The 17,484-nt window shown below is 47.5% G+C and overlaps 1 protein-coding gene across 2 annotated transcripts; it reads right to left on the bottom strand.

Annotated features, from left to right (window-relative positions):
* Nucleotides 1-3,802: 3,802 nt before the first annotated feature.
* On the bottom strand, nucleotides 3,803-15,659 carry Creg1 (cellular repressor of E1A-stimulated genes 1). Of its 2 annotated transcripts, XM_005398225.2 has the most exons (4): nucleotides 15,268-15,658; nucleotides 9,979-10,098; nucleotides 8,640-8,824; nucleotides 3,803-4,996 (listed from the first exon to the last, which is right to left on the bottom strand). In XM_005398225.2, the coding sequence occupies exons 1-4, from the start codon at nucleotides 15,619-15,621 to the stop codon at nucleotides 4,993-4,995; spliced, it is 663 nt and encodes a 220-aa protein (XP_005398282.1). In that variant the 5' UTR covers nucleotides 15,622-15,658; the 3' UTR covers nucleotides 3,803-4,992. The 2 variants fall into 2 exon arrangements, with proteins under 2 accessions (XP_005398282.1, XP_005398283.1); XM_005398226.2 differs by lacking the exon at nucleotides 3,803-4,996 and having other exon boundaries at nucleotides 8,636-8,824; nucleotides 15,268-15,659.
* Nucleotides 15,660-17,484: the final 1,825 nt, after the last annotated feature.

The raw sequence follows: 17,484 nt of genomic DNA, 5'->3' as shown, positions 1-17,484 counted from the left end.
AAAAAAAAAAAAAAAAAAAGAATCAGCTGAGCAAGCTGAGTTAAGATCCCCATCTCCTAAGGTTAGGTGAGGTCGAAGGATGAAATCCTAATTAGACAGGGCTGTGACATTTTAGAATGAGGGAGGGAGATCTGTCAGTGAGCGCACCACAAGTCCACCTGTATGCAGGAGGCGGGTCCTCACCAGAACCTGACTCTCTGACCCCCTGGTCTTACACGTGCAGCCTCTATAATGCTGAGAAATAAATTTCTGCCATTTAAACCAGCATTTGGTTACGGCAGTCTGAGCAAGTGAAGACACACGAATCCCAGGGACACAGACAGCCCTCGGCAACCAGAGCGACAGCGTGTGTTCACTGACTCAGGACCTGAGCGCAGCGCGCCAATTCCCTTACTCAGAAAACAGACTGATCCTGGGTGCACGGGGAGCCTCGGGTGGGGAGCGCTGGTCTTCGGACCGGTGGCTCACTCCCGGCCTCGTAGTTCCCCGGAAGGAGGGCTTCCAGCGCACAGAGAGCCACGGGCGGGGAGCGCCGGTCTTCCGGCTGGCTAGCTTCCTGCCTCGTAGGCCCCCAGAGGGAGGACCCCCAGTGGCCGAGAGCCCTTGGGCCGGCCCCCAGCCTAACAGGCACCTGGGAGAAGGGGTTCTGGTGCAGAGGAAGCCACATGGCGGTGAGCGCTGTTGCTCGCCAGCCCTCAGGCCGGCCACTGCTGCTTCGTTGAGAACTACCATGACACAGAGAAACATTGACACAATTGGCCCACCATGCACCAGCTGCAGATGCCCACCCACAGACGTGTCTTAATCATTCAAACATGGAGAAACCCCATGTTTATTGCAGCGTAATTCACAGTAGCTGAGACATGGAACTGGCCTAGGTGCCATCCTCACACACAATATGGTACGTACACATAGTGAAATATTGTTCAGCCGTAAGAAGGAAAAACTGTGTCACGTTCAGGAAAATGGGTGGAACTGAAGATCATGTTCAGTGCAATAAGCCAGACTCAGAAACGCATGTATTGCATGTTCTCCCTAATATGTGTGGGTGTGGAGGGTGTCCTGAAAGCAGAAGACACGCAAGTATTACCCAAGAGGAAGTCGGTAATGAGGAGGGGGAGACACGCAAGGGAGGGCAGTGAGATGGGGACGATCCAAATGCGTTAGATGCACATATGAAAATGCCACCCTGAAGCCCAATAGTTTGTAAAATTAATAGGCATTAATAAAATTTTTTAAAAGTCCCCGTTCAAAATTCTCCCAGTCTCTGTGGTTGGGACTCTGTTGAAATGAACCCTCAACTCCAGAAAAAGACACATGACTCAGGCCTGCCCAGTGAGGGCGTCCTGTTCCCAGAACACAGTGATTCTTTAGGAGTGGCTGGGGCCCCGCTTTGCTGTATGATTCCAGTTGCAATTAAAACCAGCCCAGTGGAAAATGAAGCCAAGAAATAAAGATTAAATTCTGAAAGAGTATTTTATTTTATTTTATTTTATTTATTTGGTACCGGGAATTAAACTCACAAACTCGTGCTTGCCAGGCAGGCGCTGCGCCCCTGAGCTATATCCTTGGCCCTTGAAAGAGTATTTTAATATAAGAGAATTTCTCTTTCATTTAAATTACTTTGACTTGGATTTTGGTCTCTAGCAACAGAGTCCCAACACAGTTACTTTGTAGCCTGGGTGTACTGACCTGGGGAAGGATCCGACAGCCCTTCTAATGTATCCTTGGTGAGTGACTTCCGGGAACGCGAGGGTACCATAAAGAGGAAGCAGTGTGACACGCAGCCCATATGCAGCATGATCCTCGCCCTGTTTAAGCATTTCATCAACACAAAGATTGGAGGAAAATACAAAATACTAGCAGCCATGCAGCTAGCAAGATTATGAACTGGAAATTGTTATTTTCCTTATTTTCAACACATACATATATGCATATTTGTATATCTTACAATTGGAAGAAAAAAACAAAGTATTGAGGATTGATTCAGGTCTCCTTTAATTTCAAAAAAGGCTTCAGTTATAATCCAAGATGGAAACATACAGCCACCCGGTCTGAGTGTGAGTCTTGTGTGACACTGACCAGCCAGCACTGCACAGGGGGGCATGACTTCCTCTGCACTAACACTGAGAAGCTCGCCCCTTCATAAAATAGTGGTCTCTTGCCAGGCGTGGTGGCGCACGCCTGTAATCCCAGCACTTGGGAGGCTGAGGCTGGCGGATCGTTCTGAGTTCGAGACCAGCCTGGGCTACAAAGTGAGCTCAAGGCCAGCCTGAACTGCACAGCGAGACCCTGTTTCAAAAAGACAAAAATAAAATAAAATAAAATAGTAGTCTCCTTAATGACTGTGATCATCGCTCTGAGTGCTTCTAAGAGGGGGAACAGGGCATTTGCAACCCCCCAGTGAGCATTTGTGCATTTATCTCATTGGCCCTTGCCTCATTTCATAATGGATTTTTCTCCAACCTGCTGCATACCGGAAGGACTTCCAACCTGGACCAGAAGACACAATACACTAAAGTTCAGCAATGACCGCTGGCCCTGAGCAGCAGAGCAGATGGATGGCCAAGGCAAAATGCCAAAGGGGGCCTCTAGGCCCTGAAGCTTCAGGTACCTCTTCAGTCACTGCTTCTTTCTCCGTTGATGTGTTTGTAACCAGGGCCCCTCCCTGGGCCACAGCCCTCTCTCACCCCGTCTCACCCTGTTCAGACCAGGGCTCTGTCCCTCCTCTGCAGCAGGTGGGGCATAGGACCTCGAGCCTGTTGGGAAGCCCAGCGTGGAGGTAGAGAGAGAGAAACCCACGAAAACTACCAGCAACAGCAGACCAGGCCTCTGCCTCTCCTCTTGCCCCTGCTGAGCTCCCTGTACTCCAGTGTCACCATCAACGCTGCCCTCCCCTCGCCCTGCCCAGGGTGTCATTCTTAGGAAAGCGATCAGCCAGACTGCACAGGAAACCACATCGGCACAAAAAGGGGTCTCCACTGCCCTCTCGTGGCCACTCTGAATGTAACAGTCTGCCTATTCCATTGTAAAGGAATCTGCCGGAGCCTGCTGGGTGAAGCTGGCTGTATAACTGAGTTTCAAATAGATTTTTAAAGACCAAAACTATTTTCATTTAAGGTAAGCTCCTCATGAGAGTGGAAACCGTCACCCACTAGCCTTGGCATAAGGATTCTACACTCCCTGGGCCGCTCTGGTGGGCTGAAACCGGCTACATCTACACTTGTGTATTTCCTGCAGTTGTTCAGCCCACCTATAAACTAGAGCACATCTGGACGCTCCTTGACGTGGGGTAGAGAATCTGTTCTCCAAATGTGGCCAAATGGTGCATAAACTCACCTTTCCATTTTTATGGGCTTTCCTTATATTCTTGATTGGCCATAAATAAAGCGAATTCTCAAAGCCAAGTTTGCGTCTCTGACAAAGCCCTGCTGGCAACAGCTGGCTTCACCCTGTAGGATAACTGGGTCCAACCTGAATATGGATGTTTTTCTATGCTGCCAAGTGCTGAAGACGAAATTCATGTTAAGAGGGTAAAGAGAAAGTCCTGAACCCTAGCTCTACCACAAGGTACACAGAACCCAAGGACCTGTGACAACAGCTGGGCTCTGGCCATTCCCCAAATGCTAGGGCAGGTGCTTCTCACCAGTAGGAAAGGGTGCTGCAGCGCCCTTGGCGTTTGGGAACAGTCCCTAGCTGATCAGAGAACATATTCAAATGAAACCACCGAAGATTTCCAACACTGGAGCATGGCATGGGGTAATAAATATTAATACCTAGGTTTAAGAAAGTAAGTCCAACATGTTTTCTTCAGTGCCTTTAATTACTGATCCTTTTTTATACATTAGTGTGTATCTGTGATACGGAATGAATACATTTATCATGGAATTATTGATGCTTTGAATCAGAGGTGTATTTCACTGTTTCATGTACATCATTTTTCTTAAACTTAAGTTTATCCTTTTGTTCTCAAGCATGATGTCATATTTGATTTCTTTTCTCTTTTCCATTTAAGGATTCAGTGGTTTAATTCTCAACACTTCTTTGAAAGGAATCTCATACATCTTCAAATCATGTACATAGGTATTAAACTAGAGTACCTTCTCTTCTGAAATGCGCTTTTTTTACTGCCACGTTATCTTCTCGCAGATGACCTGATTTAGGCAGCAGCATTAGGAGCTATGTAGATTTAGTGCAGTTGAAGGCTGAGGTCACATTTGAGAGTGTTCACATTTAAAAAGCTGTGGAGGGCAGTCGAAGAGGGGGAATTTGGGCTCTGGCTGAAGCTGGTCCATACTTCCACTTGGAACAGAATATCAGAAATATGCAAAACCCCTGTCCTCTTTCCTTTGCAATCCCATTTTGGGGCAAAAAAGAAAAACAGTGCACGTGTATGCTTTGAATGGAAGAAGCTGATTACACAGTGAGCTTTCTGAATGCCCTGTGTTAGAACGTAAAAAGCCCAGGAAGGTCCCTCTAAGAAATAGTTTTGCCTTCTGTTGGATCAATAATAACAGGACTGCCTGACAAGGCAGGGACAGGAGCAGGAAGCATCCCGTTTCCCCCAGGGCCCGCCGTCCACCCTCCACCCCACAGTCCTGCCACTCTGGGGCAGCTGGGGCCAGGAGGGCGAGCACGGTATCACCAGGGACCAGGCACCTCCAACAGCCAACGGGTGACCTAAAGCTGGTACTCACTCTTCACGGAACACCACTGGAAAAATAATTCAATTCATAAAACAAAACTTCTTTGATTATAATAAAAGAGATTTCTCTATGCAAATGGCTTCAAAACATGCAGCGGGGAGAGACCCACATTTTCCAGGAACTCCAGTACAGGTCCAACGTTATTTTGTAAGCAAGCAAGAAAACCAACCAGCATAAGACAGAAAAGTGACCAACACTCTGGGAGATGCCCATGAGAAGTTAAGCCCTTGCGGTATGCATGAGCCGGCCTGAGAAACCACGCCTGAGGTTCAAGTCCCACGGTGCTTCACCTAGAAAGCGGAGGGGAGAGGAGGAATTCACTCATTAAAATGAACTGGCCGATCTGTAGTTAACTCACTCTAGGGAAGGGCAAGAGAGACTCGTGAGCCTAAAGCTGAAGATTTTGAGTCAGTTTTCACCAGTGTAGCATGGTGAAGAATTGCCTGAGTTTGATAAAATGCAGGTTCCCCAGTTCTGGTTTTAGCAGGTCTGGGAGGAGCGTAGGAATCCTCATTTTAGAAAGCGCCTCTCCTCTCCAGCTCTCATTCGGACATTTTACTAAGCATGGCTGGAACACAGCAAGAGATAGGCCAGTCACCATCACAACGGCCGTTATCTATTAAAGATCATTTCTGAAGGTTCAAGGGACAGAAACAATTGAGAGCATTAAAGCACAAGAGCAATGGTGCTGGCCCAGCTGGGAATGACCCTGTCCCGCCTTCCTGTTGCAGCCTTAGCCACCGCGGGTCAGGAGAGCCATCTCCAGGCAAAGCAGACCTGACAAGTTTGGGGTCCATGAGTTTTCACTGCCTGTCTTGGCTAGGAAAGACTATCACATGCACCAGAGGCGATAAAAGGAGGCCTTGAGGCACACTCCACGCTCATATAACGGGAAGCAGCGCTGACGCAAGGCGGGGCACACTGAGACAAACTTGCCCAGGGCTCTTGACTCAAGTCGCCTAAGGAGCCACATTCAGTGAGGCCTCAGATTAGCCTAGCAAGCGGTGCAGGTGTTGACACTTTCTTCAGACTCAGTCTGAGCGATGTGGACGTCAGACATTGGGGGCCTCACGGTATCTGGAGAAATAATGTCTTCCAAAAGGGATCTGGGCAAGCAAAGGTCACTGTAAGACAGGGCAGCTGCAGAACGCCTGAGGCCCTTGTGAGTGGCTCCCCACGGACACACAGGCCCTGACCCTCACAGACATTCTGGAACACTCCCAAGACTATAACAGTTCTGGTGGCAAACAGCGGGGCTCTGAAATGGGCACCAGGTCTGATTCTCAGGAAAAAATGCCATCATGGTCATTGTCTCTCTCTTTTTTTACGCTGCGTCCTGTCAGATATCACCCACCGCTAATAAGCTGGTCACTGCCTAGGAGAGGACACTGCTGTAGCTTTGGTCCCCCTCTCGGAACAAGGAGAAAATCTTATTTCATCTCTGAGCTGCAGGAAAGGGCTTACTTATCTGCATAACCGTGCAAACTTGTAAGATGTCTATTTTATTTACTTATTCAGTGTAGACACTTAAAGGAAAACACACTTTTGTTGTTAAAGCAAGCACTGCCCTTGGGATACTACTTACACAAAGATAACTGCATTCCAGAGACTGTGATGGTCTACACAGTGGGATGTTTTGCCAGCCCAGATGAGATCAGAGCTCTGGGTCTCCTCTCCCGCACCCACAGCAGCAGGATAAATACCAGGACTGTTGGAGACTGACTCAACGAGTTTTTGTTTCAGACAATCAGCCTGAAAATCAGCCAGTGCTTCCTAAATACCTGCCCTATGCCACATCCTGTCCACTGTCCTGACTGGAATTTAAAGACAAAAATTTTAAAACCCTGGGCTTTGCTGTCAAGAATTTACCACCATAATGGGAAGTCAATACTTCAACTGGACTGTTCCACAACAGATAAATCAATGTAAGAATGTAAGCCCCCTGTGGGGAGACTCTGGCCAAAGGGGTTACTGAAGTGAATGTGAAAAGGAAGGGACCTTGGGAATAGCAGCCCCTAGGCTCCTGGAATGCATGCTTAAGTTTAGAGCAGATCTGCAGGACGATCTTCAGCAGAATTTAAAGTGAGTTATTCTCAGAGATGTCTGCTTTGGCCAGTGTGCTCCTCAGCCGCAGTAAGCTTGCTTAATTACATCGACATGTGTCATGTACCTAACCACCCCATTCCTTCTCTGTCCCATGACCAAAACGCCTATACAAGTGTTGCAAATGTTTTTCTTTTACCTCTTTGTGCTCCGTCCTTGAGTTACCAATAAATAGCCAAGAGGCCTCATCTCAGGGCTGTTTCTCTGAAGCTTCCTCTTTCAGAGAACCAGTCACTTTCAGCTTCTCTCTCAGTGACTGAATAACTCTCGCCTCTGCGTAGTCTTTCACCTTCTGTACCACCTCAGTCACATACTGCATCAGCCCCAACTAAGCCGCTGCATACAATCCTGGCTTAGTATCGTCACTCCAATCTCCCTGTCCGTCATTACCACAGAAAGTACACCACAAACACACGGGGTGGGGGCTGCCAGCTGCCAGGAGGCATAGGGGCATACAGCAGAGGGGCCTATGCTGGCCTATGCCCAGCAAAGGGACATACAGAGATCCAGGGCTGGAGTCCTGGCATGGCCACCTCCAGGCTGTGAGGCTGTAAGCACGTTCCTTAGCTCTGCATCAGCATTCCATTTTACAGAAAACAGTACCATATCGAGGGTGTGGTGACAACTCAGAAGTTAATGTGTGTTACGCAGCCAGTGCAAACCTGGCCAGTGCCACAAGCTCAGCAAACATGAGCTGCTATTGTTATTATTCTTACTATTATTGCTATTGTTATCACTTCCCATCAGATCTGTGGGTGCCACCCATGCCAGGATCCCAAGTCACCTGGGAAGAGGACCAGTCCTTTGTATTCCTTCCTGGGAACCCACAGCCCTCTCCGCGGGATCTGACTGCCCCTTCTTCCTGTCGCTTCCCACCCTCAGATACTTCTCCCTTCTGTCAAGGCCTCGGGGGTGGTCACCTCCTCCCCTTCAAGCACCCATGTCCTGTGGGGTAAGTCACACTCCCCCCCCACTGTTGTTCAGTCCTCTGGGATGATGGGGACAGGTCACTCACTCAGATTGATATGGAACATTCACAGTCTAGAGCACCAGGTCTGATTCTCAGGAAAAAATGCCATCATGGTCATTGTCTCTCTCTTTTTTTTTTCTTTTGAGACAAGGTCTTGCTATGCAGTTCAGGCTGGCCTTGAGCTCACTTCGTAGCCCAGGCTGGCCTTGAACTCACAACAATCCTCCTGCCTCAGCCTCCCAAGTGCTGGGATGCCTGGCCTACTGTCTCTCTTTCCGGCCCCCTTACCCATTGAAAAGGAACTGTCTTGGGTTGCACATAAAATATATAATATAGTTAATGTATATAAGTAACAAAACCTCCTTTTTCATATTTGTTATTATAACCAGGAAAGAAAAAAAGGTGGGCTGCAGATGGGACATGCCTGCAGGTGGCCTGGGGCACTAGGATGTCTGTGACTTCCCCCCACAGAAATGCAGAAATCACTGATACTTTCAAATCATGTTACTAGTATTGTAGGTGTCTCAAAATTTTATCTTCGGTCTTGCCTACTTTGAAAGGAAAGTTATAGAATCATCGCTAGACCTTATATTATATAATATGAGTTTTAAAAGCTTACATATTACTATACCACATATTTAAAAATATTTTTATAAATTTCAATGCCATTGGCTTTTCTGGTAATCTCACATATTTTGTGCATTGAACATGTTACTTCAAGAAGGGGTCACAGGCTTTCCAGCCTGCCACAGAGGTCCCTGATGAAGGGGTCACCTCCAGCCTGCCCTCTTGTTTTAGAAGGCTGAGGACCACTGATAAGGGTGCACTATTAGACAGGTGAAAGATGCAGAACTACTTACTGAACTGTGACATTATAATATTCTTCAGGTGTCACGATTTTGGCTCCACCAAAGTAGTCCAAAACCCAGATATTGGTTATATTCAACTTCGCGAAGAACCAGTTATGGCTGGAAGGCCATGTTTTCATCTCGGGGTGACGAGTGAATAATGACTGTTTTGCCAAGTCCGTTTCTGTTTCATTCACCTAAGAGACAAATGTGGAATACACGTTCTAACAGCAGTGACACTGTTTTCTCATTGGTTAAGAATGTGTGGTTCTGGCACTCAACAAATAGTCCCGGGTTGATTTTGTAAATCTTGATCGTACACGTAAGGAGTCAGGAGCAAATAAAGGAAGGGTGAAGCATACCGAGAACCATAATGATCTCAAATGGTGGCGGTAACAGATACACTGAGGAAGGAACCATCCTAAGCACTGGTTCTCATTGCTAAGCAGTAACTCTGAGCGACTCAACTAACCAGAACACAGTTTCATCATGAAGTGTTACGGGTGCCTGAGACATGTGGCACACATGTTACATGTGACACAATGTATGTGGTAAGCACGTAGATGAGTGTACATAAAGGGTAAAGATCTGTAGCAGTAGCACCATGGGACCTTTCTGCTGCCAGTGAAGGACAATCAGTGTCAGAGATCCACCTACTAAGAATTTCCAGACCACAAATCAAACTTGTCTGAGGTTTGGTGGTTTGGTTTTTTTTTGTTTGTTTGTTTGTGGTATTTTGAGACAGGGTTTCACAATGTAGTTCAGGCTGGCCTTCAACCCACTATGTAGTCCAGATTGGCCTTGAACTCGTGGTGATCCTCCTGCCTCAGCTTCCTGAGTGCTGGGACACCTTGTCCATTGTCCTTCCTGTGAGTTAATTTAACATCCTCACTCTGGCATTTGTCCCAAACTCTAAATCCCTTTCCGGTGTTTAGTAACAGACCCTCCTCTTGTTGGCCTCTCAGTATTTCCTCTGCTCTAAGCCTTTGTGAAAATACAGTGATAGGGACATGGGAAATGAGGCACCACATAAAGCATAACGGAGGAATAAGCTTCAGCCGAGCAGATGTTCCTTAGCAAGCATAATTTTATAAGGGAGCTTCATACTTGCTACACGTTTGGCTTCAGAAAATAGTTTATGTTCCTCATAAACACCCTACTGAACACCTTCATGACAGCAACTGATTAAACCTTTAGTTTTCATGGAATTAGTTTACATATTGGAACACATCCTAACTGGGCATCTCGATCACAAATCAGCTGTACTACTTGCTCCATAGATTTCTTCTTTCATTGTTCATACGATGATGCTCTCCTAAAGCCATCGCTCTTCTCAAGGTTCACTACTTACCTTGGTCAGCGTTCCCGAAAGCATTATGTGAACACACAGGGGACTCTGGGGATCAAATACATGTTTCTTACAGAAGTCAGTCTGTGCCAAAGACATGGTCAGTGAGGCATGTGGATTCGCCTGTAGAGAGAGAATGAAGACCCTCTCATGTGAAATACAATGTGATGGTTTGTGTCTGCATATCCCCCCAAATCCTCATGCAGTCATGGGGCAGGCTTCTAGATTATTTGATTGATCCATAGTCCAATGCTGGGATTATGGGCGTGACTGCTACACCCAGCCTGGGGCAGATAGTTTGCATACAATGTAAGGGAGGGAAAGAGGCTGTTTGTCAACACTCCCCCCTTTTGCTCTTGTCACTTTTGCTATCTTCCACCCGCCATAAACGGTTGCCCTGTGCCATGTGCCACTCTGCCTTGGAGCCAGCCAAGTATGGACTGAAACCCCAACAAACCGTGAGCTAAATAAACCTTTCCTTCCTTAATTTTGGGCGTCAGGTATTTTGTCTCAGCAACGAGAGAAAAGTAACCAAGACACACAGTTTCCAGACAGGTAATACATTTTTTGAGTTGCATACACAGTGGGCCTAGAGCTGGCACACTGTTCCATGAAACAAGGAACTATAACCCACCACCTTCCACTCGGGGAAAATATCACTTGGCTAAGATGGATCCTGACCCTCTCAGGAGATTTCATGTTTAAAATTAACTGACTCCATAAGAACTATTTTAAAACATTTTTTTTCAGAAACTCAAAATCTGTTCCACACCCTTCAGAGGAATTCTAATTACAATACCACTCAAATTTGAGGCTGGTGATAGACTTCACTGAATTAGCCAAACTAGTGTTAACTTCTACTATGAAACAAGTGTATAAAAACGCCACAGTTGCGCTCTACCAGCTCATTATGCAACTTGAGCAACAAAATAGCTGAATCATGCTGCCTCGTTATCTCCTGGTAGCAGGAACTGTCTGTCCTGTGATGTCAAAACTGAAGAAGTTGCTTGTTCTTGCTGCAAAAAACAAAAGCCTCTATATCTCAGACTCAAAATGTGAGGCAAACAAAATTCTTTCCTACTCAGCAATCAGATCCATGAAGGCACTGCTGACAGAATACTGTACATTTCAAACACTGTATTTCAGACTACTTAGTTCTTTAAACCCTAAGTGTCTTTGTGGAGATTTTTGTTTTTGCCATTTCACGGTGACCCACCAAACGCAGTGAGTCCTGAAGCAATCTCCCTGAAGTCACTTAGCCAAAATACCTACTATCCCCAAGCTATTCCTCAAGGTACTACAGGAAACCAAGAAAAAGAGGCTTTCAAGGAAGGCCTCTTCCCAACCCTTTTGAGAAGTCAGAGATAATCAAAACCTAGATAATGCAAAAGAAAAATACAGAAGAGGTTAAAAAGCAGAGGTGAGCAGTGAAGTGTAGTCAACATAGCCTGAAGGGACCCAGCAACTATGGGGGTGTGTCTTATAGTTAAAATTAGGACTTAGGTGGGGAACATATTACAGGTGGAGGGAATGGGTGATGGCAAAAAGCAGCACTGGGAAGGTGGGAGACATAAAGGATGACAGTGAGGAACTCAGCTTGCTGGAAAGAGGGCCAAAGCGGCGGTGGGGAGGGGGCATGGCTCCAATCCAAGCTAAGGGAGTCGAGGCAGTATTCTGCAGGTCAGCATCAGGCAGTACTTTCCCAGACCCACCCCTAAGGAGCTTGGGTGCCAGTCCCTAACCATCTGCATTTTAAACACCCCGAGATCCTTTTAGGAGGGGCAGTAACTGGGATGGAACCCAAGGCCTTTGCACTGAGCTACATCTCCAGTCCTCTTTTTGAGACAGGGTCTCGCTAAGTTGCTAAATTGCCCAGTTAAGGCCCAAATTTGCAATCCTCCTGTCTCAGCCTCCCAGAATGCTGGGATTACATGCGCACATCACCACGCCTAGCTCCTAAGTGATTCTTAAGCAGCAAGGAGAAGTACACAGAAGTTTCTGGGCAGTTAACATTGCTGTGAGAAGTATTTTGTTAATGTAAGTCTGGTGGGCAGATGGACAGGGCAGAAGATTTAAGTACTTTCAGGCTAGTGGTGATAAGGACTTAGCCTAAGGATAGGATGGTGGAGATAGGGAAGGGAGAGGGACAGAAACAAACAACATGGAAGAAAAACTGGCAGATTTGGGAATTGAGGGATTCTGGAGAGGCAGTGGGAACACCAGTGTTTGCTGAGAAAATTCCATTAACAGAAATGGAAGAGCTCAAGGGAAGCTGGTTTCAGTAGGAAAAATTGGATTTTAAAATGCTGAATTTGAGGTAACAGTAAATTAATGAAGTAAAACCAAGGCACACAGAGTTAGAAATATAGAACTGAAGAAATGAAGCCACAAAAGTCTATATAACCTTCCAAAGCGCAACAGAACAGCAGAGGGGTTAGAAATGGCCTCTGGGAGATACTGTTAGTGAATCGGAAAAAAGAATAATCATGAGTGGGAAGAGGGTCAGATTGCAAGAAAAGAGTGCCAAGAAAAAGGGAGGCCAGTAGCTTGGGTAGTTGGTGCACACAATCAGACGCCAGGATTTCTGACTCCTGGGCCCTGCAGCTCAAATTGGTACCATTACCACCCAAACCAGCGACACCTCTGTGTAAGCATTTACTGTACACAAACATCACAGGGGAAAAAAATACAAAATGAACATCTGGGTGGCAAGGCCATTTGAACCTGTGAGTTACGGGGGACGGGCATCTGACACAGGAGAAGCGGTCCCAACCAGGGTCTCTGTGTCCTTTCCAAACTGTTCATCCCGCTGAGGCCAGGAGACAGAAGGAAGCGAGGCAGACAGGCCAGAGGTCCAAAGTACCGTAAACTGGAGGCCAGAGCTGAGTCCACTAAAATGCAAAGCACCCAGAGAGCTGAGTAAAACCAGAAAGAGCCTTGGAGGGTAAAATGCCAACAAGACACCAGGCACCAAAGGCCCAGCAGCAAAAATCAGTCTACACCAAAACGTACAAAAGCCCCCAAGTCTCTGTTTTTTCTGCCTTGCAGATGCCCCACATTCTAGGGGTGGGTGCTTTTCTTTTTATTCTTTCTAATAAACGCGCATTCGGTCATTCCTCACTGCTTAATGTTTTGTGGGTTTCAATCTTTGTTGCCTCAAAACAAGGACCCAGCGTGGGCAGGCACTGATTACACCACCCCTGCCTCCCAAGGAGAAGACCCTCCTGAATCCTGGTGGCCCAAAGGGGGAGAAGGCGGGAGCAGAAACAATGTTCTGCTGACAATAAGATCAGACAAATTCTGATTGAGTCTTTCACTGCCATCCTGGAAACCTGAAACCCCAGGGAGATGCCTCACCATTGTCTGTTTCTAGAGACCTCAGCTACCTGGGCTGGTCACATGACTCCTGGGCCTCTGAGTCACACTTCCTCCTTTCTTCAAAGGGGATGATGTCAGCAACTCCCCAGTCACCTCACGAATTTAAATGTGAACATGGCAGTGATGCTCGTTCTCTCCCCTTCTGGGGGGGAGGCTGTCTTAGAATAAAATGTGTTTTTAAGCCAGGTACGGTGGTATGCACCTGTAATTCCAATATGCTGGGAGGCTGAGGCAGGAAGACTACAAGTTTGTGCCCAGCCTGGATAACTTAGTGAGACATCTCAAAATGAAAAATAAAAAAGGACTGGGATGTAGATCAGTGCAAAGGTCCTAGGTTCAATCCCCACTCCTACCCTTCCCCAAAGTTTTAAATAAAATGCCTTGGTATCATATTGTAACAGTCTTCCCAAGTACTGTGATCTACAGCCATGCCTAGAGTAGCATGGGCTGAGGCTAAGAAAATAATGAACTGGGCTGTGTGTGCCTCAGCTGAAGGGCCAGCTGCTTCTGCTTTTGCTCAAAAAAATCTAGGCACCCAGCTTCATTCCATCTTCTCTTTTTCAAAAGAAGGTAGAAATTTAAACTTTTAAAAGTAGAATCTTCCTGGGCGTGGTGGCACACACCTGTAATCCCAGCACTCAGCAGGCTGAGGCAGGAGGATCGTTGTGAGTTCGAGACCAGTTTGGGCTACAGTGAGCTCAAGGCCAGCCTGAACTGTATAGCCAGACCCTGTCTCAAAAAGACAAAAAAAATGAAAATGAAAATGAAAAAAAAAAGTAAAATCTCAATTTGAAAAGACTGGCACCAAATTCAAATTAGCTAGAATTCTTCATGGACCAAAGAAAAGTGGGCCATGGCCTCTGGTCTGAAAGCAGATGGATCCTACCTGAAGCCTGTATAAGCAGTTCTTCATCTGAAGCATGAGGTTAGTAATACCTCCTGCAGTTACTGAAGGCCAGCTTACCATCCAGCAGGTGCTTAATTAAACATCGGCTTCCTTTCATCTCCCCTTTATCAATATCCTTTTCTGGTTAACCTAAGTCTGAGATTTTCCACAGAATCAGACTCAGTTCCCCTGCTCGGTGGCTGTGAGCCCACCGTTGGACAGCAGAGGTCCACCAGAGGTGCAAGCTCACCCTGCCCTGGAAGAAGGCGAAGGGTGGGGTGGGGACAGGTGGTGAGTCAGTCCTGCTCTCCCAGGGAGGCCACTGTGCATAGGAAGGCCTAAAGACTGCAGTAGGCATCCCAATCATCAGCAATGTTGTGCATTAGCTTCTTATGGCTGGCTGAGGGACCTTTTTTTTTCCTTAAGCCGGGGATTGAACCCAAGACCTCTGCATTGAGCTCTATCTCCTGTCCTTTTAAATTTATTTTTTTATCTTTTTATTTTTGAGACAGGGTCTCACTATGTTGCTAAATTGTCCAGGCTGAGTTAGAACTTGGGATCCTTCTGCCTCAGCCTACCAGAGAGCTAGGAATACAGGCATGTACCACCATGCCCCGCTGAAGGAAAATGCTTAATTCACAAGAGTTAACAAAGAGAAACCTCGAGGTCACTTATGCAAGGAGCTTAACGACCCACCAGTCCCTGTGCCCTGTAAAACTAAATATCAGAGCCCAGTTAGTGGAGACAACTTGCCCCAAGACGACTCGTGACAACTCTGGGCGAGGATCAGCAAAGCACTCACGCCCATTTCTTTGCACCGTGGCGGGAGCGGGTGGGTGGTGAGGTGGGCTGGGGGTGGAGGGCGGTTCCTGGCAGTCAGTTGCCCATCATCTGGGCTGCTGCAATGCCTGCCTGGCCCTCGAGAGGCACAAGGCACGTCGGTGGAACCGGGTTCGAATTCTCCTGTCCAGGAGCCCTGCAGTCTGGCGGGCAGCACCCTGGCGACAGGGCAGGGCCCCCTCACCCACCTCCAGGTTGCGGGCGGAGAGCTGCAAGGGGGACAGGTAGAAGTAGGGCACGCCGCTCCCTGCGCCCGGGGGCCCGTCGCTGAGCGAGAGCACGTCCGCGAAGGGCTGGCCGCGCACCGCCTCCAGCGCCGAGATGGTGGCCAGCGAGCCCCAGTCGCTGACGTGCGTCACGAAGCGGGCCACGCGCGCCGCGTCCTCGCGGGGAGGCAGCGGCGGCATCAGCGGGGGTTTCTCCCAGTCGCCGTGGTTCTGGCCGCCGTAGCTCCGCGCTGGCGACACCAGCAGCGATAAGAGCGCAGGCGCTAGCAGAGCCGCAAGCAGGGCGCTCGCACCAACGTGAGCTCGGCCGGCCATGGCGACGTCCCGCGCGCAGGTCCCGGGAGGCGCCACTTATGGGATCCAGTTAGCCAGGCCACGCCCTTGGCCACGCCCCCTGAGGCTACCAATCAGAGCCGAGAGGGCTGGCGAGGCGGGGCCTGCGCGCTCCGCCTCCTTGGGAGGGGAAATCTGTTTGTGCACCTTCTACCTACTGCACAGCCTCTAAAGATTGCGAGTTTGCCCGAAATGAAATGTTTCTTTTGTCTCCAGATGAGAAAAGGAAGACTGGGAGAAATTTAACAACTCGCCCAAGTCATATAGCTAAGGAATGACCGACTTCTTAACACCCGCGGCGCCCGCACCTTTGGGCATTGAATACAGCGTCCGAGGGCAGAGGCTCTGTCTGGCGCGCCGACTCTCATCAAAGAGCAGCCAGGGCTCCGCGAGAAAAGGACGCGATGACAGACTGCCTAGGACAGAGGCGCGAAGAGAGTTTTCAGGCCACTCTCAGGATCCCATGCATGAATTTGAACTCGCGGTGTGGGCTGTTAAAGCATCAGGTGTGAGGTCGGTGGTTTCAGGAGTTAGTCGGCCTCGCGGAAGGGGTGCTTCCTTTTCTGCCGTCTAAGGATGCCCCGTCATTCTGCTCTGGTAGATGAGCTCATACGAGTTGGCCCTCCTGCTTTGTCATTTCAAGCCTTGTTCATATCTTTTCAGAGAATCTTAATCTTCTTGACCTGGCCACAAATCCAATCATTGTGATAAAGGTTTTGTGGAGGTGCTGGTGTTTGTCAGCTTGAAAATCTGGCCCTCTGAAGACTAATCCTTTTGTTGAGACGTACTTTATGTCAACCTCTGTGGGCCAGTCACGTGGGCAGGTGTGCGCAGCAGGTGTGTGAGCTCAAGTCCCGCGTGTCCTAGTCTCAAACTCAGCCTCTGTATACTCGGCAACTTCCGGCCTGCTCAGCAGAAACTTGTGCCCTCTCAGATCCGTACTCTGTCTCAGTAGGAGTTTTCCCTCCCTCTGGTGGCCAAACGACGTCACACACACTGGTCTCCACATGGAGCTAAGGGGTGGAAACTACGCTCAAAGTTGGTTTTGCTTTTTAATCATTTAATTGGGGAGAATTTCAAGCCAGATGGAAAATTAAGTAGGCAAAATTTAAAAGAAAGAAAGTCAAACACATCATTTGCAAAAATATTACTACTACTACTAATAATAATACAGTTTGAGTGCTGAGCTATTATAATTATTTTGTCTTTAACCCATTAAGAAAAAGACACATGTAGTTTAACATTTGTAGGTCTAATCTCATGTATCCAAGTCACGAGTCTTTCAGACTCTTTTGGGGCCTTGGAGTTTACATGTAAAATAAAGGAGCAAGCGAGGTGTGGTGGCACACACCTGTAATCCCAGCACTTGGGAAGCTGAGGCAGCAGGATCGTTGTGAATTTGAGGCCAGCCTGGGCTACAAAGTGAGCTCAAGGCCAGCCTGAACTGCATAGCAAGAACCTGTCTCAAAAAAAAAAAAGAAAGAAAGAAAGAAAGAAAGAAAGAAAGACATAAGTGTATAAAAACACCACAGTTGCTCTCTACCAGCTCATTACGCAATTTGAGCAAGAAAATAGCTGAATCATGCTGCCTGGTTATCTCCTGAACTGCATAGCGAGATCCTCTCTCAAAAATAAAATAAAATAAAATGAGCTGTATTAATTATTAGATGATCTCTAATAGCCCCTTGTAGCTCTATATTTTTCCATTTAACATGCAAAATGTGGGCCTCTCATAGATTTCACAATGGGAATTACTTTACAAGAGGATGGAAACATAACTATGTTTATTGCTATAGCTCTTATTGTTGACATATGAAATAATAATACACTTTATTCTGGTCCTGT

This window comes from Chinchilla lanigera, unplaced genomic scaffold (assembly GCF_000276665.1).
Source record: "Chinchilla lanigera isolate Chin_1 unplaced genomic scaffold, ChiLan1.0 scaffold00061, whole genome shotgun sequence".
In the NCBI taxonomy this organism is placed as follows: domain Eukaryota; kingdom Metazoa; phylum Chordata; class Mammalia; order Rodentia; family Chinchillidae; genus Chinchilla; species Chinchilla lanigera.
Note: the sequence above shows the minus strand (reverse complement) of the source record. Positions and strands in the feature narration are given on the sequence as shown.

What these genes read in the sequence shown, in the direction of transcription:
- Creg1 (XM_005398226.2), bottom strand. Translation starts at nt 15,621, where the DNA reads ATGGCCGGCCGAGCTCACGTTGGTGCGAGCGCCCTGCTTGCGGCTCTG. An exon ending in TCTCCGCCCGCAACCTGGAG is followed by an intron (nt 10,099 to 15,267) that starts GTGGGTGAGGGG and finishes CTCTCTCTACAG; the next exon opens with GCGAATCCACATGCCTCACT. An exon ending in TTTCGGGAACGCTGACCAAG is followed by an intron (nt 8,825 to 9,978) that starts GTAAGTAGTGAA and finishes TTTGTCTCTTAG; the next exon opens with GTGAATGAAACAGAAACGGA.